General features: G+C 48.7%; 2 protein-coding genes and 1 non-coding gene across 4 annotated transcripts in view; 1 reads left to right on the top strand and 2 right to left on the bottom strand.

The window, feature by feature from the left end:
- Window positions 1-4704: 4704 nt before the first annotated feature.
- On the top strand, window positions 4705-13419 carry GHRH (growth hormone releasing hormone). Of its 2 annotated transcripts, none has more exons than XM_029221748.1 (5): window positions 4705-4772; window positions 8672-8772; window positions 9070-9174; window positions 11184-11303; window positions 13281-13419. In XM_029221748.1, exons 2-5 carry the CDS (start codon window positions 8693-8695, stop codon window positions 13294-13296), a joined length of 321 nt encoding a protein of 106 aa, XP_029077581.1. In that variant the 5' UTR covers window positions 4705-4772; window positions 8672-8692; the 3' UTR covers window positions 13297-13419. The 2 variants fall into 2 exon arrangements, with proteins under 2 accessions (XP_029077581.1, XP_029077580.1); XM_029221747.1 differs by having other exon boundaries at window positions 4730-4883.
- On the bottom strand, window positions 9686-9759 carry TRNAR-CCU. Its single transcript has one exon. It is a non-coding gene; the product is annotated as a tRNA-Arg (tRNA).
- An 8322-nt stretch (window positions 13420-21741) lies between the features above and the next one.
- The window catches only part of RPN2 (ribophorin II), a 54055-nt gene continuing 50485 nt past the window's right edge, over window positions 21742-25311 (bottom strand). Inside the window, exon 17 of the mRNA XM_029220471.1 lies at window positions 21742-22060. Coding sequence (XP_029076304.1) covers window positions 22048-22060 — 13 coding nt within the window. The 3' untranslated portion in view covers window positions 21742-22047. The remainder of the gene's footprint in view (window positions 22061-25311) is intronic.

Genomic DNA, 25311 nt, shown 5'->3' on the forward strand with positions numbered 1-25311 from the left:
ACCCTTAAGGTTATTGAAGATCACGTATGTTACATGACTAGCACATAGTAAGCATCAAGAGATGATACTCCTATGCTGCTGTGACCCAGGACAATTAGCTTCCTGTAAACGATTGGGTGGCGCTGAGTGGGGCTGACCCAGAGGCTGGAATGACAGGAGTTAGGAAGCCAAGTCTCCGCCATCCATTAGGGATGGATTCCCAGGTTAGAGGGGAATTCCAGCTCCAAGGGTGATGCTGAGTATGGATACAGATCTTCATTCTGCTCTGTAGCCTGGATGTTCAGAGAAAAAATGATGCAGGGTGAGGGAAGGCCAGGAGGATATGGCCAGATGGGGAGCTTTGGCCCCAGAGGGAAACCCCAGCAATTCTGCTTCCAGTCTGGAGTAAGGGCTCTTTGGCCAGGTTTGCTGCATCCACGACTAATGGAGCTCCCTTAACTGCACTGTAACCACAGAGGGGAAGTGAAGCCATAACCCTGCCCCTGGCACTGGGCACTGATTTCAGATGGGAAACTGGAAACTAGAGTGCCAGGCAGGCCTTGGGTTTTTCCTATAGACACTCGACTTTCTCTCTCTGTGTCTGCAAGTCCTGTCGTCACTGAGATGCAACAACTCAGACTCCAAATGAGAAGGGGCCTCCCAAAAGATGTCTTCGTCCTCACCGGGCCACGTTCTTGCCTGATGAGCCAGGCCCTAGGGAGGCTCCAAGGGCTGAGTTTTCTCCTTTGGGCTTCCTCCTGGGGATCCTGGGGCAGGGACTGGGCTTGGGGATCACACAGCCTCTCCTAACTGGAAACACAGGTGAGAACCCAGGGAAGGAACTGGGCAGAGAAAGATGGGGAGTCTGGGTGGCTGAGGAGAGGATGGCCTGGTGGATGTAATTGACCTGGACCCCTCGGTGCTCCCAGGCTTTCAAAACGGACAAAGCCCTGGTTTTGGGGCCTCTGGCTTTCTTCGCAAAGCCCGACACGGCCAATGACTAGGGAAGAGCGACATCTCCTGGCTGCCTGCGGCCATGGCCCTCCTCCCTGGTTGGAGAGCCCCAGGGCGTTCTGAGACCATCTTAGGTGCCAGATGCCTTTAGAATCCTGGAACAAAAGGGAATTTGGCCCGTGCTTCAGTCGTCTAGGGTGGAGCCTAAGATTCTGCATTTCTAACGAGCTGCTGCTACCACTGATCTAGGGACGGCACCTTGATTAGAAAGGTTTATATATGCCAACTATATCTCAATAAAGCTGGAAGAAATTAAAAGCTTTGGGGGGTTCAGATATGAATCAGATCTGGTCCCAGACATCCCAAGGGTCTCAGAGAAGGAGTTGCTGTACCACATATAAAATCTATGAATCACAAGGCAAGACCAGTAGGGAATGCTTCTTGGAGAGGCGGGATCCAAAGGGTGCTTTGAAGGGTGGTCACATAGATCTTCACCAAGGAGAGCCTGCCTGAAGGATCAGCTGGGAACAGCCTTCCTGTGCCTCATGCCTGGCACCTGCACTGTGTCTACCAACCCAGAAAACCAACCTGACTAACAGCCATAATAACTGACTTGGGGCAGGCCCAAAGATTCCAAGCAAGGTGACTGTTTAAAATACTCACGCGAGTAACATTTCTGAGCAACCCAGAGTCACTTAACTGATTTGCTAAGTATAACCGACTTTACCTCTTAAAAAGAACTCTTCTAATGACCTTCCCAAATGCAGACTTTTCCAGAAAGAGATGAACCTCTAACGGTGATTGGATCACCCTCCAATCACAGGCCCTTCTGTTTGGGTAGGACGTGAAGTAGGAGAAAGGACCCCACTGGCCCTGTGTCACAGAAGGGGAAACTGAGGCTCAGGGAAGTCGCCTCACTTTGCCTGAGGCCACCCAGCAAGGCCAACCACTAGCCCCTCACTCTGACACAGCACTCATGAGAACTCCTGTGCCATCTGCTGCCGCTGACTCCATAAAAACAGTCCCAGAAGGCGCGGAGTCGGGGGGCAGGGGGTGTCAAGAGAATCTGGGAGTCTGGGGTCCAGGCCTTCCGTCCCTGCACGGTGGCCTCGGGCTGGGAACGCTGCCATCATCCAGGGAGGGCAATGAAAGCAGCTTTTACAAAGCAAGGTCTGAGGCCCTCGGACAGGCCCCCTTTGTCGACTTCCTCAGTCCTCCCCACCCCCAAGCCCCTCGCCTTCAGCATCACCCTCTTTGAATGGCTGGCTCCAGCACACTGCAAATTTGCAACACAAATGCACGGCTTGTCTCTCGGTGGAGCCTCACTGCCCCAGCCTTTTGGAGCCTTTTAAAGCCAGCCTTTCTCTGGGGCGCTTTCTTTCCACAGCTCAAGCCCCCAACCCTTACACACAGGCCCGATCTCGCTAATTAACGCTGGATGAAAACCCATCCTGGGAAGAGAGCCGGGTGGTGAGCGAGCTGTTCCCACCCCTCTCGGAGGATGAGGACGGAACTGGTGGAGGGGGCTGGGCTCTCAGTCTCAAGGCTCGTCCTAGCTTCCTCCCTTCAGCCTCTTCCTTGATGGGTTTAAGAATTTACAGCAAGTTAAGCTCATCACCCAGGATGGCTCCCAGCTCTCCCTGCCCGGCTTTCAGAGCTCAGCTCTGATCGTAAGAACTACAGTAACAGTTGACACTGGCCAAGTGTACCAGACACTTTACAAGCATATTTCTGATCCTCACAACAACCCGGGGAGGCAGGTATTATGGTGCCCACTGTACAGATGTGATAACTGAGGCTCAGAGCAATTAAACACTTAATGTGTCCCTCTCTAGGTCTACCTGCCTGAGGAGATGGTGGCACAACTGGATAAACTTATGAAAACTCATTGAACCGTAGACTTCAAACAGATGACTTTTATGATGTGTGAATTGTACTTCAACAAAACCATTAAAGTTCTTTAAAAAAAAAACAAAACAGTAGGAAAATAAGAACTGGTGGACCACGGAACATTAGCTTGTTGTGGAGCACTGAATTTGCAAGTCAGAAATCTTTGAGTCCTGGCTCTACCACTGCCCAGCTGTGTGACTGTGGGAAAGTGGGCAGCCTCTTTGGGCCTGTTTCCTCATTTATAACAACAACAACGATAGCAGTGGTAAGAGCTAATTTATGAGACTTACTCTATTCCAGGCCTGTACCTTATCCACTGTCACATTTAATCCTCACCCAACAGCCTCATGAGCCTCACTCCCACTTTACAGATTAGGAAACTGAGATCAAGCATGAAGTCTTTAGCTCAATCTCTGGCACAGAGCTTCAGCTGGGGTTGAATTCTGAGTCCCATCGTTTCTTCAGCCAATTCTGTGTGTCCTATATCTGTCCCCTGGCCTTGTGACCATTCTGGGCGCCCAGCTCTCTGTGGTCCCCACCTTGTGTTGGCTGAGATAACCCCACACCTTCTGACTGTAGGAGAGCCCATTGCCCTGGGGGCTCCCAACTCCTCCATCTACCACCTGCTGCTGTGACCGTCGGCCTATTCTTAGTCCCTGGGGATCTGGCCTGACCTGACCACTTTGTGTCCAGGCCTTCAGGGTGACATGACACTCAGTCCCTGCTTCTCTGGGGAACAACCCATGTTTGCCAAGAACATGGCTCAGTGCAAGCTACGAAACTGGATCACAAATGTCACTGCTAGGAGGTTCCTTCAGACATTATTGGTTCTAAGTGTGAACCATAGAGTTGTCCAGGGGCAGGCAAAGACAGTCTCCAGTCTCCATTCTTCAACCAGAGCAGCCCCGTTTAAAAAAATCTGTTTTATATATTGCACTTTCATAGAAGATTTCCGAAGAAAATCCATGTTTCAAACTCTTTTAAAAGTTTGAAAGCTACTGTTCTCTGTTGTTTCGCTGGGGGTGCGAGTGGGAATTGATGGTATAGAAGCCGAGGCTTGGAGGGTAGAAGTAGCTTGCTGAGGGTCACCGAGGTCGTGATGGACAGGCACAGGAGGGACAGCAGGTGTCTGGACTCTTACCTTAGGGCTATTTCCACTCCTCGACAACAGCCATATGGGAACCCAGAGCTTCTGCCTCGCGCACTTTCATGCCATTCTTGAAGATTCTTTAGCTATAGGCTAGAGAAATCTGGAAACACCACCGTCCCAAGATTTCCATCTCTTCCCTCTCACTTCACACACCTCTGAGGCAACTATCTACGTTTGGCTGCTCCGACACGCGACTATGGATGTCCCCCGGGCTAGCTGCCTACACCGGTCTGTGACCACAGCAGGTTAAGTCAAATAGAGGAAAATCCTGATAATTGGATAAGGGAAATCAAACAACTCTCCTCACTAAGGGGAGAAAAACACAAAACACTTAGTCTGTAAAGTTGACTGCCCTGAAGTGAAATAAAGTTGCACACGGACAAAACAAGATTATATGAACTTTTAAAAAGGCTCATTTATCTCAGAGAATAAATGAACCCTCGGTGTTTCACTGTAAGGAGTACTCCAATTATTAGAGGAGCAGTATTAGACTCTATGCCTCTTGGAATAATATAACTTTCCGCTCTGTCTGTTTTCTCAAAGATAAAGGGAAAGTTCATTACAAGCCTTAATTTGCAAGGGGCAAAACCTCTTTCCCCTATTAGGGTTTGTCAGTGTGATGCTAAAAATGATCCTTTGGTGGACTTGTGAGTAATTGATTCTCTGACGCTGACAACGCTCGGGAAAATGAAGGTATAAATGATGGGAGCGCCACACAGCCGCTGGAGCAAACGCCGAGCGCGGGGCCCGTGGAGCTGCAGCAACGTCTCAGAGCAGAGGGAGACCCACCACCTCGGAGGTGAGAGGGGGGTGGCCCCGGGGGCTGGGCTGGATGGGGGTGCGAAAGTTGAGAGCAACTCAGAGACACCACATCCAAGAGGCCACTGCCATCCTCTTTGCCCGTGGACTGGTGAGTACATTTTAGGCCCCTCGCTAGGGGCTCTGGAATATGCTTTTGTCGGTGGGTGTCATTTTGAGGTTATCTCAAATGCGTGGACCTCCATCCCTGGAGAGGTGGCAGCAGACACGTGCCAGGTGTCTGTCTGGGGTAAATGAGGTCTCGGTGCTCCTTCGAGGGTGTGCAGGTGGGCTTCTGGGGCAAGACATCACCTGGCTAGATTCTCCTGTCAAGCACGGGATTCTGCCATGGACCAGAAAGGAACCAAGTGGCTGTGCAAATCAATACCGCGCACCGATCGCTCAGAACCGATTCAGCATAATTGCCTGGAAATTGATAACGTTTTGCTGTCTTGCTCAATTGCAGCCGCGCTCCTTACTCTAGGTTTTAGACATAATTATCTACCCTTGGAGCACTCCATTCCCCCCACGCTCGTCTCTCGACCCGGGCTTTAATGGTCCTGAAGTATTTGTATCTTTTACCATAAACCATCTCAAACCCTTTCTGGAAGGAGGTGGGGTGTCACTCTTTTGAATGACCATTCAAGATGCTTCCTCATGAAAAACTTAGATCTCCTTCGACTTGGAACCCTATCGGTGAAAGAGTTTATAAACTGAATCAGGATGCCAATGCTTTGGGGTTCTTAAATTACACAGCAGAATATTTAAGAAAGGTAAAAGATTTTTTTCCAGGAGCTCAAACGTGACCTTGCTAGTTTGGCACTTGAGACCTGACCTCTGCTGTTAGCTGAAGCTTCGTCTGCAGAATTCCTTTAGCAATCCTGGCATGAAGTCTGGCAAGGAGTGCCAACTGATGTAAATCAAATGCCCATCTCTCCTGAATCCAGACGACCTCAAATATATCTCATCACAGAATTAGTTTGTAAGCACTGCGGACAGTTAACCCATACTCATAATGATAGATGATAACCCCTGAAATGCCTTCGTAGCCATCAAGGGGGTGTCAGTGGCGCTCTCGGACTCATGCTCGATTTAATTCAGTGAATTCTAGCTCCTTAGACTGGCCAGGTGGAAGATGTCTGCCAACAGCTATTTTAGTCCTAGTGACACAACCTCTATTCTCATCATACCAGAAACTGGATAATTCTTGTTGCTTTCCCTCTTTGTCTAATGGGATTTTGCCACCCCATGGATTAGGTTCTCATACCCCAGAGGTTACAGTGGTGGCTTGACCCATCCCTGGGGCAAGCGGTTTATGGCAAATCTTGTGCCTCTTGGTTGACCAGATTATGCAGTTGCCCAGTCTCCTTCTGCATGACCACGGGTTACTGGATTTACTATGACTTGCCCCCGAAAGTCTGCCACTATCGGGTTATTTTCAACTCCCTAAAACCATCGGATGTGCACAGGGACACGCCAACCAAGCAGGTGTTCCTGTTTGTCCCCCTTGTTTCTTCCCCAGAGACCCAGTAACAAAGAGCAAAAGCTTTCAGTCTTCTCAGAACCGTTTCCCATGTGCAGGTGATGAATTCTGAAGCACCCCATGAATAGGGAGTCTTGTGAATAAGGGCTTGTTTCTGAGAGGCCGCCGTGCGGATCAGGAGGCCCGTTCTGAAGTGCCCACTCCGAAACTAATTTGATGGAGGACCATGGAAAAAGGCCCTTCTCCTCTCTGGGCTCATTTCCTTGGCTGTAAAATTGGAGGTCGTGATACCTGCTCCTGAGGGCGAGTGTGAGGGTGGGCTGTGCGGGCCGGCTGGGCACAGGGGCTGGGAATCACTTGTGCCAGCCCTGGGAGAAGGGGCAGCGGGTGGGGAGGCTGACGTGGAGCTTAGGCCAAAAACAGGGGTTAGGGCTTCGCTCTGGAGGGGGTGAGGTGTCACGGGCTTCGGAGAGATGAGTGAGGTGACTGGGGGCCTGGATGTGCTCGGGTCATTACAAGATCAGCAGGAAATGAGACGAGAAAGCCCAGGATGCAGCTGGGAGACAGAAGAACAGTGGTCATGTCAAGGAGACCCCTTTGCCTCCAAAGATCTCCTTACTTAGGAAACTCCAGCAGTAGACCAGGTCGGGAAAGGGGGGCCACGTGTGACAGTGTGTGATGAGGACAGAAGACTGAAGATCCTTGGTCTGGGGGGCCAAGTTCTAAGTCAGATGCAAAACACATCTAAAGGGCTTGTCGTGTTGATGAAGGCGCAGAAGGTCTGGGAGGCACGGCAGGTGGATGTCAAAGGGGCAGCCCGTGGGGCCGACACCGCGGTCTCATCTTTTCTCTAGCCCCAATCCTTAGCAGAATAGTAAACGCTTAACAAGTATTTGCAGGATAAGGGGACTTGGACTTGGTGCAACGAGAAAAACTTCCTAACAGGAAGAGCTGCCTGGAAATAAGACAGATTGGCTTAGAGTCAGTGAGCTCCCTGTCACTCACCAGCAGCAAGTGTTCGAGCTGAAACTGGAGCATTGTCTTTGGGCGGGGAGGATGAAGGGGTGCACGTCAAAGAGGGGCTGATGACTGAGGCCTGGCTGGCTGCTCCCTCCAGCTCTGGAGGTGCAGGGGTCTCGGGCAGCATTGAGCAGTCCCCGGGGTGCTTCCTGGAGTCTCAGGGCATCCCTGGGTTAGTCGAGACCCCAGTGTCTGGGAGAAGAGGGGTGATGCCCTGAGAGGGCAAGTGAGTCCGGGAAAGGAAGTGGATTCCCTCAGGGCTGGCCCTGCCTGCCGGAAACCCCTCCTCAGCAGGACCAGCTGGAAATGGAGTGATGCAGGGAGATGGTGGAACATGAGAGGTCCTGCCCTCTCAGGGGCTGGCAGAGCCTCCGGAGGGGTCTGTATCCCCATGGAGTGCACATCCTGCTGAGAGGGGGTGCCCCTGCGAGATGAGAAGACCCAACTCTGAGATGGCTGAGTCACTCCGAGGCCAGCCATTTCCACACCGTGGTCTGACAGTAGTGGCACCGCCCCAGCCGAGGCAGCTCTCTCCCTGTAGACTGTTCTTCCCCTAATTGCCGAGCACGGTGTCAGCAGGCCCCAATGAAGAACAATTATGTGATCTATGAGATGATTCTGCCTCACGGGCTCCCCAGGCTCCCTGGTCTCTTCCAGGGCAAAATCTAAGCATCTGGAGCAAGATGTATAGCCTTCCTCCCTTTCCTCCGACTCCTCACAAAATCAGGACAGCCTGCTCCCTGAGCATTAGGTCATCGGACCAGAGGTGTGTGGAGAATTGCCCACGTGCCAAGTGCTCACTTCAGGTGCCTCATCTCACCTCATACTCACAAGGACCCTATGCAGTAGGTGTAGTTATTGACTCCATTTTATGGATAGAGAAACTGAGGTCCAGAAAGGAGAAGCCACTAGTCCTGGATGCACAGCTACTGATGGCAGAGCCCAGATGTGAACTCAGATTTGTCTGACTCAGAGCCTCAGCTGTTAGCCCTTTTCATACCGTCAGTGACACACTGGGCTGGGGGGTGACTTAGGTGACTAGGGGAAGGTGCTTGCTCCTCCCCTATTCCTTGCTGAGGCCTGATTCCCAAGTATAAGGCCTTACAAGGAGGGGCAGTTTCACCATTATCATTCATTTTACGTTCAACCCTGTGAGGTCAGCAGAGTAGCCTTATCATGCCCATTTTATAGATGGAAAAAATGAGGTCAGAGCTTGTGACTGTCAGAGGCAGAACTTGAACCCAGGTGTGTCTGGGTTCCTTTTCCTACCCGACAGCTTCCAAAAGACAAGGGCCAAACTTGCATGGAGCCAAGCCCAGGGCTGGGCCCACCCAGCAAAAGACATCCCAGTGGCTATGGCTTCACCTGACCTTTTCTTCCTGTCTGTCACTTCCCAGGTGCCAGCACAGGGGTGAAGGATGCTGCTCTGGGTGTTCTTCCTCGTGACCCTCACCCTCAGCAGCGGCTCCCACGGCTCCCCGCCCTCCCAGCCCCTCAGGTAAGCAGTCCTGACAACAGGGCCTGCTGTATTCCTGCCACCCCAAAGCCAGCCCTGCCAGGGTTGCTACTTAGGGGGTGCAGAATCAAGCCACCAGCTGGTCCCCAGCTATCTCCTCGGGCAGCCTCCACTGCTCGTCTCTGGGAGGGAGGCAGACTCTGAGCCCCAGAGAGGTCACTCAGCCCAGGTTCCAGCTCTCTCTGGGGACAGGCCACAGAAGAACCTTATAGAGACCCCGTGAGCACAGCCCTCCTGGGCCTCCCACCCTGCCTTTTGACCTCTGACTCCTTCCACTAGGATGCCGAGGTACGCAGACGCCATCTTCACCAACAGCTACCGGAAGGTGCTGGCCCAGCTGTCTGCCCGCAAGCTTCTTCAGGACATCATGAGCAGGCAGCAGGGGTGAGCTGACGTTCTCGTGACTTCTTCCCGTACCCCAAGTGCATCGCGGTTTGGAGGGACCAAGTTTGGTCTCTCCCCTTGCACAGCATCTGTCATTTCTGGACTCGCCATAGCAGAAGGGCTCCAATGTCAAACCTCAGCTTACGCTTAACTAATAAATGATCACTGAGCACCCACTATGTGCTTGTCCCTGTGATGGGCTCCAACAGTGACAACACCAGTGGTAGTCACCACTTGACTGTGGCTCTGCCAGAAACAAAGACTTTACCCTGGGACATTTACGCACACCCAGCACAGTGCTGGGCACAGAGTAAGCCCTTGGTAGTGTTAGCCATTATTCTTAGTTTCTTTTTATTTTTCTTTTAGTATTTATTTATTTGTTTGGCTGTGCCGGGTATCAGTTGCAGCACACAAGATCTTTAGCTGTGGCAAGAAAACCCTTAGTTGCGGCATGTGGGAATCCTTTAGTTGCAGCATGTGGGATCTTATAGTTGCAGCATGCAGGATCTAGTTCCCTGACCAGGGATCGAACTCAGGGCCCCCTGCATTAGGAGTGCAAAGTCTTAACCACTGGACCACCAGGGAAGTCCCTATTCTTAGTTTCTTATGTGTTCTTTCCAACAACTCTACAAAGCAGGTCCTCTTACTCCCATCGTACAGAAGCTACATTAATAGCTTCTAAAGGACACACACCAAAGAGTTAGCATTCAAACAGCCTGACTCTACAGCCTGAACACTTTTTAGTTTTTTGTTTGTTTTTTTAAAATTTATTAATTAATTTATTTTTGGCTGCGTTGGGCCTTCATTGCTGCGCATGGGCTTCCTCTAGTTGTGACGAGTGGGGGCTACTCTTCATTGCGGTGCATGGGCTTCTCACTGCGGTGGCTTCTCTTGTTGCAGAGCATGGGCTCTAGGTGCGTGGGCTTCAGTAGTTGTGGCTCGCGGGCTCTAGAGTGCAGGCTCAGTAGTTGTGGCGCACGGGCTTAGTTGCTCCGCGGCATGTGGGATCTTCTCGGACCAGGGCTCGAACCCATGTTCCCTGAATTGGCAGGCGGATTCTTAACCACTGCACCACCAGGGAAGCCCCACTTTTTAGTTTTTATTTTGAAAAAATTCCAAACTTACAGAGAACTTGCAGCAATAGTACAAAGGGCTTTCACATTCCCTTCCCTGTAGTCAACAGTTCCTAATATTTTTATTATATTTGCTTACTTTGTATCTAGACATACACACACAAACCCAGTACGTATTATTATTATTTTGCTGAGCCATTTGAGAGTGGATTGCAGTCATCACGACCCTTTATCCTTAAGTACTTCTGTGTGTCTCCTAGTATCTAATTAAAGGACACTCTCTTACATAATCACAGTATAATTATCACTTAGAGTCCATATTCAAATTTCACCAGTTGTCCCCAACTGGATGTTCCTCATCCAGGACCCAATCCAGCATCACAGGTGGCATCATAGTTGTCATGTCTCTTTAGTTTCTTTTAATCTGGACCAGTTCTTCAGTCTTTTGTGACATTGACATTTTTGATTAGTAAAGGCCAGTTCTTTATAGAATGTCCCTCATATTGGACTTGCCTGGTGCTTTCTCATGATTACATTCGTGTTATGCAACAGAAGTGATGTCGCGTCCTTCTCAGTGCATCCTATCAGGAGGCACATGATGTCAATTTGTCCCATTGGTGATGGTAACTTTGATCCCTTGGTTAGCATAATGTCTGCCAGGCTTCTCCTCTGTGAAGTTAGCATTTTCTCCTTTGTAATTAATAAGTCGTCTGTAGGAAGATATGTGTTTCATAGTCTATTGTCTTCACTCCTATAGATACTGTCTTCTTAAATGTTGCTGAGTCTAGCTCAGTTGGGTGCAAGAGTCTATGCCAGATATTGGAATAGGCAGAGGGAGGCACCCTGCTCTGCTAACTTTGCCCTGGTCTTTCGCAGGCCTCTCTGCATCCTATTCAAGTAGCAACCTCAGTTATTTCTCTTTTTCTAATCGAATAGAGAGAGAAACCAGGAGCAAGGAGCAAAGGTACGGCTTGGCCGTCAGGTGGACAGCATGTGGGCAGACCAAAAGCAGATGGCATTGGAGAACATCCTCGTGACCCTGCTGCAGGAGCACAGGTGGGAATACGTGTGTATGTGTGTGTGTATGCGTGCATGTGCACGTGTGCATGTGTGTGTGTTTAGGGACCTCAGAGGTTTCTTTCCCAGAGCGTGGGCTGGAAAAGGAAAGAAACTCCTCGTCTCCAAAGGTGTGGGGCTCTACCAAGCAAACTGGGAATGGGGTCCCTCCTTCCACACATCAAGAACCGTAAGAAGGGGAGAAAATGTGCGACAGAGACTGGTCTTGTCCACTGCTGTATCTCCAGTGTGTAGCCAGAGGCCAGGCTCGGTGTCTGTGTCCAGAAATGTTACTCAACAGTTCTGGGATAGGATCCAGGAATCTAAATCATCTTAACAAGGGTCCCAGGGGACTCTGATGCTGATGTAGTAGGAGGCGTGCCCTAGATCCCTTACCAAGTTCATAAAACTGTAAAGCCAAAGGAAGACCAGCCCCTCCCAACACCCTCGGGTGGACAAGTGTGAGCAGCGCTCGTGAGAGGGAGAGACGGGAGTGACAGTCAGTTCCCCTCTCCCTGACCCCCACAATCCCAGTAGGAGTCAGGGGAGATCAGGAATGAGTTTTCCCATTTTACAGAGGAGGAAAACTGAGGCAAAGAAGGGGCAGCATCTGGCCCCAAGTCAGGGACCAGGCAGGCCCAAGGCCTGCCTTGCTTGCCTGGAGCGCTTCACATGAACTCCACTCCGCAGACAGTTTCCCCAAATGACACGACTGTTTGGAGAAACGGCTATATTTTAGAGCCTGACTTTGAACTGTGAGCACAAACGTGTCCCAGCACGACTCTGCCAGGCACTTCTGGACCAAACTATTAAGCAAATTTAGTTCCCAGCAGAGCTCTCCGTGTGCCCCCTCACCTTCTTCCCAGCCTAATTAAACACCAAGAGCTCAGAGATCTCACCAAGTACAGTCCTGGGGAGATGCAAGCAGCAGCAGGGTGACAGGAAGAGTGCAGGAGGGGCAAGAACCAGCCTGGGAGGCAGGATGGACATCTGAGGCCCAGGTCTGGTTCTGCAGCCAACTCTCCACACAGAGCAAGTCAGCTTCCCAGTTGCCTCCTCTGTGAAGGGAGTAGGTTCGCTCCAATCACCGCCAAGGTCCCTAAGGCTAGAATTCTTTTAAAAAATGCCCCTAAGAATAATGCCTCCCCTGTGCCTCTCACGCTGGGATTAGGTCATCATTCACCTGCTTTATGACTCCCACCAGGCCCCAGTGGGGCAGAGTGGCCCTAAGGAGGGCCAAGTCCTAAGAATGCAGGCTTTGTTCCTGCAGGTTAAAAGCCAGAGGCTTCACAGAGCTCGAAGTCATAGAGCAGCAGGAAGGGGCCTGGGGGCTGCTCCAGCCATTGTTCCCCCTCCAGCTCAACTGCTGCAAATACCAGGACATCACAGTGGGCCTGAGGAAACATGACAGCAGAATGAGTTCTTACACCCTAAGAGTTCAGAGTAGAATGATTTGGCAGATGGCATCCTTTTGCACTCACCACACTTTGTGTCCACGTAACAGTCCTGTAAGGTAACAAGTTCAGATTTATCCATCTTCCCATCCCTTAAAAATCATCCAAAGATGGCCAGGCTCTGGGCTGGGGGGACAGCAGTGGATGAGACAGCCGTGGTCTCTGCTCACATGGAATTTATAACACACTGAGGCAGACAGAAATTAATTACTTGTACGGTGGATTATTTAATGTGTGATAAATGGTAAGAGATGTAAAGGGTGTGGTGAGTGTGTATGCTGGAAAGAATAACCTAATCTAACCCTGTCTGGGGATTAGAAGCAGCTTCTTCACAGGCAAGTGACTGCCCAGGATCTCACTGCGAGTAGGTTGGGAGAACTGGGGCTAAGACTGAGGTCCTTTTGGGACCCAGATAGTCAGTCTTAACACCAGAGTCTCCATCACCCTTATTCCAGGTGTCCTGTCCCATCTTGCCTTTACTCCAGTGCCCCCAGACTGAGATTTATCTTCCTTTCTGCGACAGGACTTCCCAAGGATGAAGATTCTGCATATGTTTCCGGCTCCCTGCAGCTGACACACAACAGCATCCGATTAATCCTATTTAATTTCTGACCTACCGTTTCCTTTATAAATACAATAAAATTCCCCCATACTGGTCTGCATTTCCATTTTTCTTTTATCTTCAACCTAATTTTTCATGTTTTACATAGTTACATTTCCCAAAGTGGTATTACAAGATATTAAAAAAAAAAAAAAAAGCTAACACTTACCAAACACTCAGTGTCAGCCGGGCAACTTCACGTGTAGAATCTCATGCGCTCCTCACACAGCCTAATGGGAGGTATTGGCATCCTTTGCATTTCACAGACGAGGAACTGAGGCACAGAAGGGTGAACTGAATTGCCACGGTCACCGCTGGCAAGGAGAGAGCTGGGATTCAAACCCAGGGGGTCCAGCCCAGAACCGGGCTCTTAGCCATATTTGTCTACTCTGGGCGAAAGTCATCCTTCATCCACTGGTGACTTTGTTCACCTATGAGCAATACCATTGATTCATTCAACAAATATTTCTAGAGCTCCCACTATGTGCCAAGTGCTGTTCTAGGCACTGGGAATACAGTTGTGAGCAAACAAAGTCCCTGACCTCATAGAGCTTATATTCTAGGACACAGGGAGGGGGAAGGGTAAGCTGGGACGAAGTGAGAGAGTAGCATTGACATATATACACTACCAAATGTAAAATAGACAGCTAGTGGGAAGCAGCCGCATAGCACAGGGAGATCAGCTTGGTGTTTTGTGACCACCTAGAGGGTTGGGATAGGGAGGGTGGGAAAGAGACGCAAGAGGGAGGGGATATGGGGATATATGTATATGTATAGCTGATTCACTTTGTTATAAAGCAGAAACTAACACAACATTGTAAAGCAATTATACTCCAATAAAGATGTTTTAAAAAAAAACGGGAAAGTATAATAAAAACAAGTAAATACAGTAAGTTCCCTGCATACGAAAGAGTTCCACTCTGAGAGCATTCATAAGCCCAATTTGTTCGTTTATGTCCAACAAAGTTAGCCTAGGTACCCAACTAACACAATCGGCTATAGAGTACCGTACTGTAATAGGTTTATAATACTTTTCACACAAATAATACGTAAAGAACAAACAAACACAAAACAATAAGGAAAACATTTTAAATTTTACAGTACAGTACCTTGAAAAGTACAGTAGTACAGTACCACAGCGGGCGCTTCTTAGCCGTACCAGCTACATCACCGCTGCTTTTACGCTTGCTTCGGGACATCCTGCGTTTGAAACAAAGATACTGAACTACTGTACTCTGTATAGTACTGTACAGCAAAGTACACAAAAGCACAACCGGGCTTCCCTGGTGGCGCAGTGGTTGAGAGTCCGCCGGCCGATGCAGGGAACGCGGGTTCGTGCCCCGGTCCGGGAAGATCCCACATGCCGCCGAGTGGCTGGGCCCGTGAGCCATGGCCGCTGAGCCTGCGCGTCCGGAGCCTGTGCTCCGCAACGGGAGAGGCCACAACAGTGAGAGGCCCGCGTACCGCAAAAAAAAAAATAAAAAAGCAACCACTTATAGAGGATGCACACACGTGACAATGTACGCCAGACAATTGAACTAACTTACGTGACTGGACATACAAACGCATGTTCACATCTTTGAAAGCTCACGACTTGAAGGTTCGTATGTATAGAATATGTAAGATGGTGGCGATTGCAAAGGGAAAAAAAATTAATGGGATGGGAGTGCGGGAGGGGATTATTTCATCTCTAGTGAATATATATGCGGTGTGGTGGTTAGGGAAGGCCTCTCTGATGAGGGACATTTGAGTAAAGTCCCTCAAGAGTTGGCCTTGACAATATGTGGGTGAAGAACATTCCAAGCAGAGCGAAAACCCAACACAAAGGCCCTGAGGCAAGAGCGTGGAGGGAGGAGGAGCAGAAGGTCAGTGCGGCTAGAGCACAGCGAGGCTGTGGGTGAAGGAAAGGAGGCCAAGAGGGAGCGGGAAGCCAGCTCATCTGACCCTTGGAGGCCATGGTAAGGACTTAAAAATCTCACCCTTGGTGAGATGGGAGCCATCGCAGAGTTTAAGCAGAACGACGTGATCTGACTTGTATTTAATGGTAACTCTTTTTTTTTTTGCGGTACGCGGGCCTCTCACTGTTGTGGCCTCTCCCGTTGCGGAGCACAGGCTCCGGACGCGCAGGCTCAGCGGCCATGGCTCACGGGCCCAGCCGCTCCGCGGCATGTGGGATCTTCCCGGACCGGGGCGCGAACCCGCGTCCCCTGCATCGGCAGGCGGACTCTCAACCACTGCGCCACCAGGGAAGCCCCTGACTTGTATTTAATGTCACTCTGAGAAAGGGTCAGATTCTGGATACATTCTTAGGGTAGAACTCATTTGCTGATGGATATGGTGTGGGGATTGGAGAGGAGTCAAGAATGACTCCGAAGTTTTTGGCCTGAGCAACTGGAAGGATGGAGTTGCCATTTACGAGCTTTGGCGGTGGGGGGCGCGGGTATTAGGAGTTTGGGTTTAGACATACTGAGTCTGAGACGCCCCTTAAAGGCTCCAGTGAGGATGTTGAGTAGGCATCTGGGTGTACAAGTCTGGAGCCAGGAGAGAGGTCTGGTCAGCCGGTTTGGTTTGGTAGCCGTCACCCTTTAGATGGTCATTAAAGTGAGGAGAGTGGGTTAGATCACTAAAGAAGAGGAACAGAAAGAGCAGATGTCCAAGGACTACCCAGGGGCACCCCACATTGAAAGCTTGGAGGAAAGATGAGGAACCAGCAAAGGAGACTGAGAAGGAACAGGCAGTGAGATAACAGGAAAACTACAAGAGAGAAATTCCAGAAGCCAACCGGAGAAAGCGTTTTGAGAAGGGAATGATCTACGGTACCAAATGCCGCTGATGGGTCAAGTCAGTTGAGAACTGAACATGAAAGTGACCATGGAAACCACTGATGACCTTGGCAAGAACAAATTGGGTCGATGGTGGAGGCAAAAGTCTGACTCGAGTGGGTTCAAGAGCAAATGGTACGGGAATTCCCTGGCGGTCCAGTGGTTAAGACTTCGCCTTCCAATGCAGGGGGTGCAGGTTTGATCCCTGGTCGGAGAGCTAAGATCCCACATGTGCCTCGTGGCCAAAACGCCAAAACATAAAACAGAAGCAATATTGTAACAAATTCAATAAAGACTTTAAAAAAATGGTTCACATCCAAAAACTCTTAAAAAAAAAAAAAAGAGAGAAAATGGCAGGAGAGGAGTCAGAGCTGGTGAGTATAGACCTGGCTGCCCAATATGGTGGCCACTGAACACATATGGTTGCTGAACACTTGAAAGGTGGCTAATATCAACTGAGATGTGCTTTAAGTGGATTTCAAAGACGGTATGAAAAAAGAATGCAAAATATCTCAGTAATGTTTTTTGTATTGATTACATGTTAAAATAATATTTTGAATAGACTGGGTTAAATAAAATATATTAAAATTGAATTTCACCTGTTTCTTATTTGTTATGGTTACTAGAAAATTTTAAATCACCTATGGGGCTTGCATTACATTTCTATTGGACAGCACTGGTAGAGACAATTCTTTGAAGAAGTTTTGCTATAAAGGGAAGCAGAGAGCTGAAGCCACTGACCAGATGTACCTATGTCAGTGATTACCCAACTTTTTCTATTCATGAACAGTTTTACCTGGGCCAGATACCCACACACATCACCTACACCACCACACAGCACCCCACACATAGCCTCTTCTTAGACTCTGAACTTTCCGAGAGGGGATCAAAACATTCCATATTTTGACTTGGGTAATGGTTACACTAGCGTAGTTAGATGTAAAAATTCATTGAGCTATAGACTTAAGATTTGTGCATCTTACTATAAGTAGATTAAATCTAAAAAAAGAAAAAAAACTGAAACGTTTGGATGATGGGATGTGTGTTTGGATTAAAAGTACGAGAAGATCTGTAGCATCTCAGAGTTGATGGGGACTCAGAGGTGAGCAGTCCCATCTCCGGCCTTTTCCGACCTGGCACACACAGTGCTGGACCCGCATCCCGTGGGCCCGTCTCCCACACCAGGGCTGTAAAGCCAGCTCGGGGCTTCACCCGGTTCAGACCACCTGCTCTCTCTGGGAGCCCCCAGTTTGCCCTCCAAGAAAGAATGTGAAACGTGGGAAAGGCTCTGCGGGGGGCCACCATGGCTCCGTGGAGGAGACAATACCAACAATGGACAACAAAAGCCCCCTTCAGAAGAGAAGGCTGGCCTTTGAGGGCCGCGGTCCACTTCAACCAAGCTGAGCGGCCTGGCCGAGAACCTGCCAAGGAAGGAGAACAAAGGAGGAGGCTGCTGAATGGTGGTTTCGCCAGGCCAGCCCGAGCTCCCCCTTCCTTCCCCCAGACCCACCTGCTCATCTCTTTCCTCCGCCTGTCCCAACAAAAGCAAAGACTGAGGGCTCTCTCAACTTCCAATGAGTTTTTCAAATGAAATAACGAGCACTGGGCCCCGCTGCTACTTGTGGTTTTCGAGGTGAATGCCGTTATAAAGGAAAAGACCGTGATGGCAACAATTCCGATGCTTTATCTCCATTAACTATGACACTAATGGCAGCTTACAGGGCTTAAACCCTCCCCACAGAGGGACTGGGAGCTTCCCATTCCTTTGGGGGGGGTCCCACTTAAGATGGAGTGCTATTATTTTTTTTCCCCTAAAGAAATGCTCTAATCAATGGGGGACTTGTTGCTTATGATAATCCCTTATGTTTATATTAAAATTCACAAAGGGGCTTCCCATCCATTGCTTCATGTGCTCCCTACCACAGCCCTTGGGGGAGGGCAGAGCAGAGGTAAGAGGTCCTACAGCTCGGAGGGGGCAAAGCTCGTAACAGACTCCTGATTCCAGGACAGTGCTCCTGTGTTGTTTCAAGCCTCCGGGCCCTTCAGGAAATGACAGCTGGGGAAGCAAGTGAATTCAACAAACCAACAAAGAAACGTGGACCTGGTACAAACTGCTTACTGGGCTCCTGCCAACGACACACAGGAAATAACAATGGTAATATCTATACTAATCCTAGAAAACTCTGAGTTAATGTCAGTGCCAGGCACTGTAGTCTGTGTTTTGGATGTGACCTCATTTAATCCTTATAAAGCCCTCAGAGGTATTATCCCATTTTTACCAATAAGAAACTAAGGCTCAGGGGGTTGAAGAAAGGTCAGTTGGACTCTGACCTGCTGTGCTGAGTACTCTTTATAGAGAAAGCAAGGCCCAGGCACTACTGTGGTGTCAAATGAAAACCAGAGCTGCACAGCAGTTAAAGAGGTAAAAACAGATTTTATTCAGGACTTCTGCAATAGGGGGAAAGAGACCTCATACAGAAGTGGGCTCAATTCTGAATACAGCATGGTCTAGTGGGAACTGATAGCCAAGGAGCAGGGTGGGCAACAGTGGATGGAAACTTACCAAGAAGATACATCAGGGGTAAGGGGATTCTAGTTAAGCTGACCTAACAGGATTCTGGCTGAAGATAGGCCAGGAAGATCAGACATCACCTGGGAGATGGTGGAGGGTGAGGAATCTGACCACATATCAGGGTGATCAGACATGGAGGTGGGAGGGTCTGGTTAAACTGCTTAGCAGGGTTCTTGCTAAAACTAGATTTTAAAAGAAAGAGTACAGATGGGCGTAGGAGAAATTTCAGGATCCTGACTAAAGTTTGGTCAAGCAAAGGATCTTTGCTAGTAGCAAATAATTTGAGCAACAAATCCAGTGGATTTCATTAGGCCTGTTCTCAACTGCAGCCTCCCCAGACCTACCACGAGGCTACAAGCAAGCGGACTCTCTCCTGCAGCCCTCAAGAGGCTTCTCCCAGTGGGTAGGGCCAGAAAGACAGCATACGAGCTGTTTCTGCCTCTGCTGTATCTCAGCATAAAATCCAAGTTCCCTTAATTTGCTCAGTCTTAAAATAAAATCTATCCCCTTTACCACGGCCCTTAAAATCCATATTTGTTATGGCTTCCAAGGATACTCTCTTCCTTGCTAGCTCCGCCCTAGTTACTCTGGCCTGCTTTCAGTTCAGATACGCCAAGCTCTTGCCTCAGAACCTTTGCGTATGTTGCTGCTCTGCCTAGAATGTTCTTCCCCAGCTCTGCAAAGACTGCCTCTTTTCCTTCGATTGTCAGCTTAGCCTTCCCAACCCCTCTGGATAAATATTCCTTTTCAGATTTGTGATTACTCTGCTCCCTTTCCCTTGTCCCCTCCGGGATATAAGTGGACCAAGGGCAGGGAATAATCTGTCTTGCTCACTGCCACAGCTGGACCAAGCACAGAGTCTGGCATGTAGCAAATGTCTGCTGTGCTTTATTCTCCAGCTCCTCTAGGTCTGCAGGCCAGCCCTGAACCGGCCATGGCGCCCCTGAGCCCTGCCAGCCCCTTCTCTAGGAAGCTGTTTCCTGATCTCCTGCCCTCCAGCCACTGCACTTCTATGCTCAGGCCCTACTGTCCCTTCTCTACACCTCTGTCCAGCAGGCCTCAACCAGTCTGTTTTCCAGAACTATACAGGTCTGGTTACAGGTGCGACAGTACCAGGTGGGTGGGTCTCCTGTTCTCCTCCCTTCCCCACTGCTCTGAGCTGCTGAGGTCCCAGCACCCATAAGCAGGGACACTAGGAGCCACCCAACAGCAGTTGGATACCAACATCACCTTTTCCCATCAGGGCGGGATAAGAAGCTAAAATTTAAAAGCAAGGCTTTCAAAGTCATACGTCTACAGGAGCCAGGCAGGTACCAATCGCGCGAAGTCGGTGGGAGGGCCGATGCCAGAGCAGGCGGGACCGTGGGGGCAGGACTGTGGCAGAGCGCAGAGTGCAGGCCCAACCCAAAGGCAGCAGATGCTGTCACACAGGAATCAGGCCCAATGTTGCCGGCTCTGATTTTCTTTTTCCAGAGAATCCCAAACCCCCAATTGGATTTTTTTAAAATAAATTTATTTTACTTATTTTTTATAAATTTATTTATCTTTGGCTGCGCTGGGTCTTCGTGGCTGCACACAGGCTTTCTCTAGTTGCGACGAGCGGGGGCTAATCTTTGCTGCAGTGCACGGGCTACTGATTGCAGTTGCTTCTCTTGTTGAGGAGCATGGGCTCTAGGTGTGTGGGCTTCAGTGGTTGTGGCATGCGGGCTCAGTGGTTGTGGCTCGCGGGCTTAGCTGCTCCGTGGCATGTGGGATCTTCCCAGACCAGGACTCAAACCCGTGTCCCCTGCACTGGCAGGCGGATTCTTAACCACTGTGCCACCAGGGAAGTCCCCAAATTGGATTTTTATATGAATTTTCTCAATTTGTAAACGTTAGCAACTAACTCAATTAAAAAAAAACCAAAGAACACTACGGATCAAATAAAACATGGGCCACCGGTTTGCAACCTCTGGGAAAGGTGAGGTTTCCTTCCTATCTTAGAGGCACCCCTGTTATTGCCCGTATCAACCGCTCCCCTGCAGAGTCCCATTCAGAACCAGCTAAAGTTCCAGAATCTCCTTTCCTCTTTCCCCAGTTAAAATCCCCATTTTGAAGGGGCAAGTCCAGCTATGCTGGAAAGCAATCTGATTAAAATAATTTCTACCCCCCAAACTCAATAAATACTCCTAGGATTACCTGCATTTCAAAAGTTATCTACTATTATGTTTCAATTAATAGAAGTAGAGGCAATGAGCCAAAGTACATAACTATGGGCCAATTAGGACAGATGCCAAGCACTGAGCCAAGCACTTCAGATTCATGAAACTCCTTCAGCCATAGGAGGAGGTACTGTATTATCTTTTACGGAAGAAAAAAAAGGAGGCTTAGAGACATTAAGCCACTTGCCCAAAGTCCTTCAGCGTGTAAGTGCTAACAGTAGGCTTGCCCAACACTGAAGTCTGCACACATAAACACACTGCTCAATATTACTTCTCTAAGTGATACCGTATAACCTCCACGTAATGGTCTTCCCGGGCACAACTTCCAAAGGGGCATTCTTGAGATGCATGTGTCCCTCTAAGAACCTAAGATAGCTCATGGGCTCAGCCTTCTTTTAAGATAATCCCTTCCCTTCCCCACTGCACACCAAGACCAAACTTTCAAGGCAAAAGCAGGGGGGTCTTCAGATATCGACAGGACATAGTTGGTACCCAGTGCTGGAGATGAAGAAAGGATGCTGGCTTTTCCAGGTAATCCTCAGCTCTGCTAAGAAAGAGGTGACAGTCCGATCCCTGGTCAGGGAACTAAGCTCCCACATGCTATGCTATGCGGCAAAAAAAAAAAAAAAAAAAAAAAAGAAAGAAAGAAAGAGGTGAGAAGGACCAACGTAAGATGTCCTGGAGAAACACCCCGGCCACTGTGTCAAGCATACTTCCCAACAAAGGCCTCATGTTATGTGCCCTGGGAATCCAATCAGCCCCAAAGTACAGGAAGAAACTCTCAGGTCTTCATTCCTATTATTCTCTTTATTCCATAACAGATTAATTACAGATTTCAACTTTTCAATGCAACATGTGGGTAAGTTAGAATATTCACAGCATCTTGCTAGGGCACCATGCCAAAGAAACAGAGTATCTGGGCTCACAGGTACCTGCTCTGTGTTGGGGAAATAGAAAAACAAGCAAAACGATTTTGACTTTTTTCTTTTTAAATAAAGGGTTTTTTTCATTCCTCTTCTCAAACTATGAATTATTCTTGATTCCTTCTCTTGATATTCACTTACGCTTTCAGAACCTCCTTCTTTTTCCTGGAACTAATGTGCTGTTCTGAAAGAAAATGGAGACAAACACAAAATTATTGAATACTTCAATTCAGTGTTGCAGCTCCTAACTGGTGACAACAGAAAGACCAAGGTACTAGGAGATCCCATTTATAAGGGAACAATCATTCATCTATTTTTTTTCATTCATCTATTAATTCTATTTATTTACGCCCCATCTCATTTCACAAAAGAATATAAGACAGATAGCTCGAACTGAAGCTGACAACATCTTAAATAAACAATGAAACACACCTGATGATACCTAAGTAAGTGTGGTATGTGAAAACACAAGATGAGGTAATTCCAGGCACACCTCTCACAGTACAAGGCCAAAAAGACACTGTACATTTCAACTAGATGAATAGAAGAATGCTCGTCTTCAATTTCCCGGACTCCAGGTCTGCCAAACAACACATGCCCTCACGTAGCTTGGAAGATGACATTCTGACCTTTCGGTACAGAAATCTGTACCATATTCCTATCGTGTGGTCATGTTCTTGTCAGTGATCAGATGTCTAAACTTAAGAAAGAATGATTCTCAAAAACTGGACTCAGCTCACAGAAAAAGTTTGAGGGGATAAAAACACTAACTCTCTTTATTCCTTCTTTCTCCACAGCTGCCCCCCCCTAGACTCCAGGAAGTGACGGGGAAACACAAGAAGGGAAATGACTATCTGGACAGACACTGTGCAGCCAGAGGATGACAGCACCAAGTAAGTGATTCAGATGGTTCTGGTGAGCAGAAGCAAGGTGCTCACACACATGCCATCCTCAGCAGGCAGCTGTCCCCAGTGGTGAGGGCTGATGTGATGACAAGGTGGTCTTGTAGAATGGCAGGCTCCAAACCAATTAACAGTTCCAAGGGGCACGCATGCACAAGCATGGAACTCATCCTGAGGGCCAAAGTGAGTGCCCCTAATTCTCTGCCAGCATTCAGAGGTTCCCAGGTGTGTGTTCCAGGAATTCCCTGGCGGTCCAGTAGTTAGGACTCCGAGCTTCCACTGCAGGGGGCACAGGTTCGATCCCTGGTCGGAGAACTAAGATCCCACAAGCCACGCGGGGCGGCCAAAAAAGAAAAATAATTATGTGTGTTTCGAAACGTTCATGCAGAGAGGACAGCGTTAATTATGAAATAAGAACAGCAGAAAGGGTGGTGACCCACAAGCCTCCATCTTAGCTAAGAAATTAGCCCTCTGTTACACCTGATCAAATCAACACCTGTTCTCAGATCAAAAACACTTGGCTACTAGGGACTTTCCCCTAAAAGACAAGGTCCCAACCTCAGGAAGTCCCAAATGTCCAAATGATCAAGTGACTTCCCTCTTTCTCAAGCAGTATGGTTTGGGGGTAGCAGGGGGGGAGCAGACTATCTAAAAATCAAGAAAAACAAAACGAATCCAGTTAGTTTTAAAGAATTAAAGAGCTCAATACTTAGCAGAAAGGACTAGTTCTGAAAACAAATCTCAGCGAGAGCAACTGTAATTCAGGACAAAACCAAATGGATAAGGCTAAGGAATGGCGGGTAGGGAGAAGGGACAGACCACAAAGAGACAGAGGAGCTCATTGGAGTGTGGAAATAAGTTTGTACCTTGGCTGAGGTAGTGTTTACAAGACTGTCTACTACATCTTTCAAGATTCACAGAATTGTACACTAACAAGGGTGAATTTTACTGTATATGAATTAATCCTGAAAAAACAAAACCAAAACAAATGTAGTCGCTTTCTGAGCAAGTCGTCTCTGAGCAAGCCTGTGTTGAGAACTAGATGTTCCAGCTTATGTTCACACATCAGTGAAAAAGGCTCTACATTCTATGCTTTTGTTGATTTCTCCTATTTTCAGAGGAGTGAAAATTAGACGGCTTTGTTGCTTTGGCAGGGAAAGCCATTTCCATGGCAAAGGACGAGAGGGAACATGACTTGAAAACTCAAATACCTCCCTCCTCTTTGTTGGTCTAGTACAGGGGTCAACAAACTGTGCCCCACAGGCCAGATGCAGCCCACCACCTGCTTCTGTAAACAAAGTTTCACTGGAACATGGCCAGCGGGTTTGTTTACGTGGTCTATGGCTGCTCTCACATTATAGTGGCAGAGCTGAGTAGTTGTAACAGAGACCGTATGGCCTGCAAAGCCTAAGTACTATCTGGCTCTTTCTAGAAAACTTCTGCCAATCCTTGGTCTAAAGGAGCTGATCAGTGAAGCATCACACACTCTCTTCTCCTTCCCTCCCTTCACCTTCCTGCACTCCCACCCTCATCCTAGGACTGGACACAGTGGAGAACGGGTGATATTTCACTTGACATTTTAGTCACACAGGGAGCTGCCCTGAACCATATATCCTGAGCTCTAGGAACCTGGGTTTTGATGATGCTGGCTTTGATCTGTGGCCATCAGTCTTCAAAATTTAGTGTCTCACCAAACCACACTGTTTGGCCCAATCAGAGGTTAATATTACAAAAAGGCCTAGAACAGTGACAAGGTGTGCCAGGATTTGCCATGGGACCATCATTTAATGAATTTAGATGTCCTGAATGGGGGGGGTGTCCCCTTTTAAGAAGTCCAAGGTTGAATCTGTCTATCCTCAACTCTGTTCTCCTCTGAACACAGAGAGGGGCTGTGTCTATAAAGTACCCTGTGGGGCACACGGGAGGATGGAGCCTTACAGTCAAAGCCAGGTCAGAGCTGCTCTGCTGCAGTTACCATCAGCTGGGCTAACTCAGGGGGCTTTGGCTTTTGCCCTGGTCCAGTTACAGCTTGGTCCAGGAAGTGGGGAAATGGCCTCAGAATTCAGCTTCGGCTTAGGGAGGGATGGGGAGGAACAAGTGTGCTGAAAATCAGATAAATAACTGACATGCATGAGGTGGGCAAGATGGAAAGGGGCCTGCTCCTGGGATGAGTCGCCCTTCATCTTTACCGTAGTGTCCTATATTTTGCCAATCTACTGCTCTGCTCTGCAGCGATCCTGCCAAAGGAAAGAGGGTTTGAGAGTCAAGAAAGGACAGTAAGGAGAGAAATAAGCTGAGGAAAGAAATGGCAAACACCCGACCAGAGCTTCTGTTAGAGTCATCGTTTTCCCCAGGGGCAGAGCTTGCTCTAGGACTCAGGAAGACGGCAACAGAGTGGGCTGTGACTTTCTATATAGAATGGAGGGTGGGATGAGAACCATGGTCTTCCTCCCCAGAAAGTGTACACAATGTTAGCCTTCCAGACTAGGAACTCCCGCTGAGCAGGATCTAAATCAAACGGTTTCCACTCCCA

Source organism: Monodon monoceros, unplaced genomic scaffold (assembly GCF_005190385.1).
Source record: "Monodon monoceros isolate NGI ecotype Baffin Bay Population unplaced genomic scaffold, NGI_Narwhal_1 Super_Scaffold_13, whole genome shotgun sequence".
NCBI classification, from domain to species: domain Eukaryota; kingdom Metazoa; phylum Chordata; class Mammalia; order Artiodactyla; family Monodontidae; genus Monodon; species Monodon monoceros.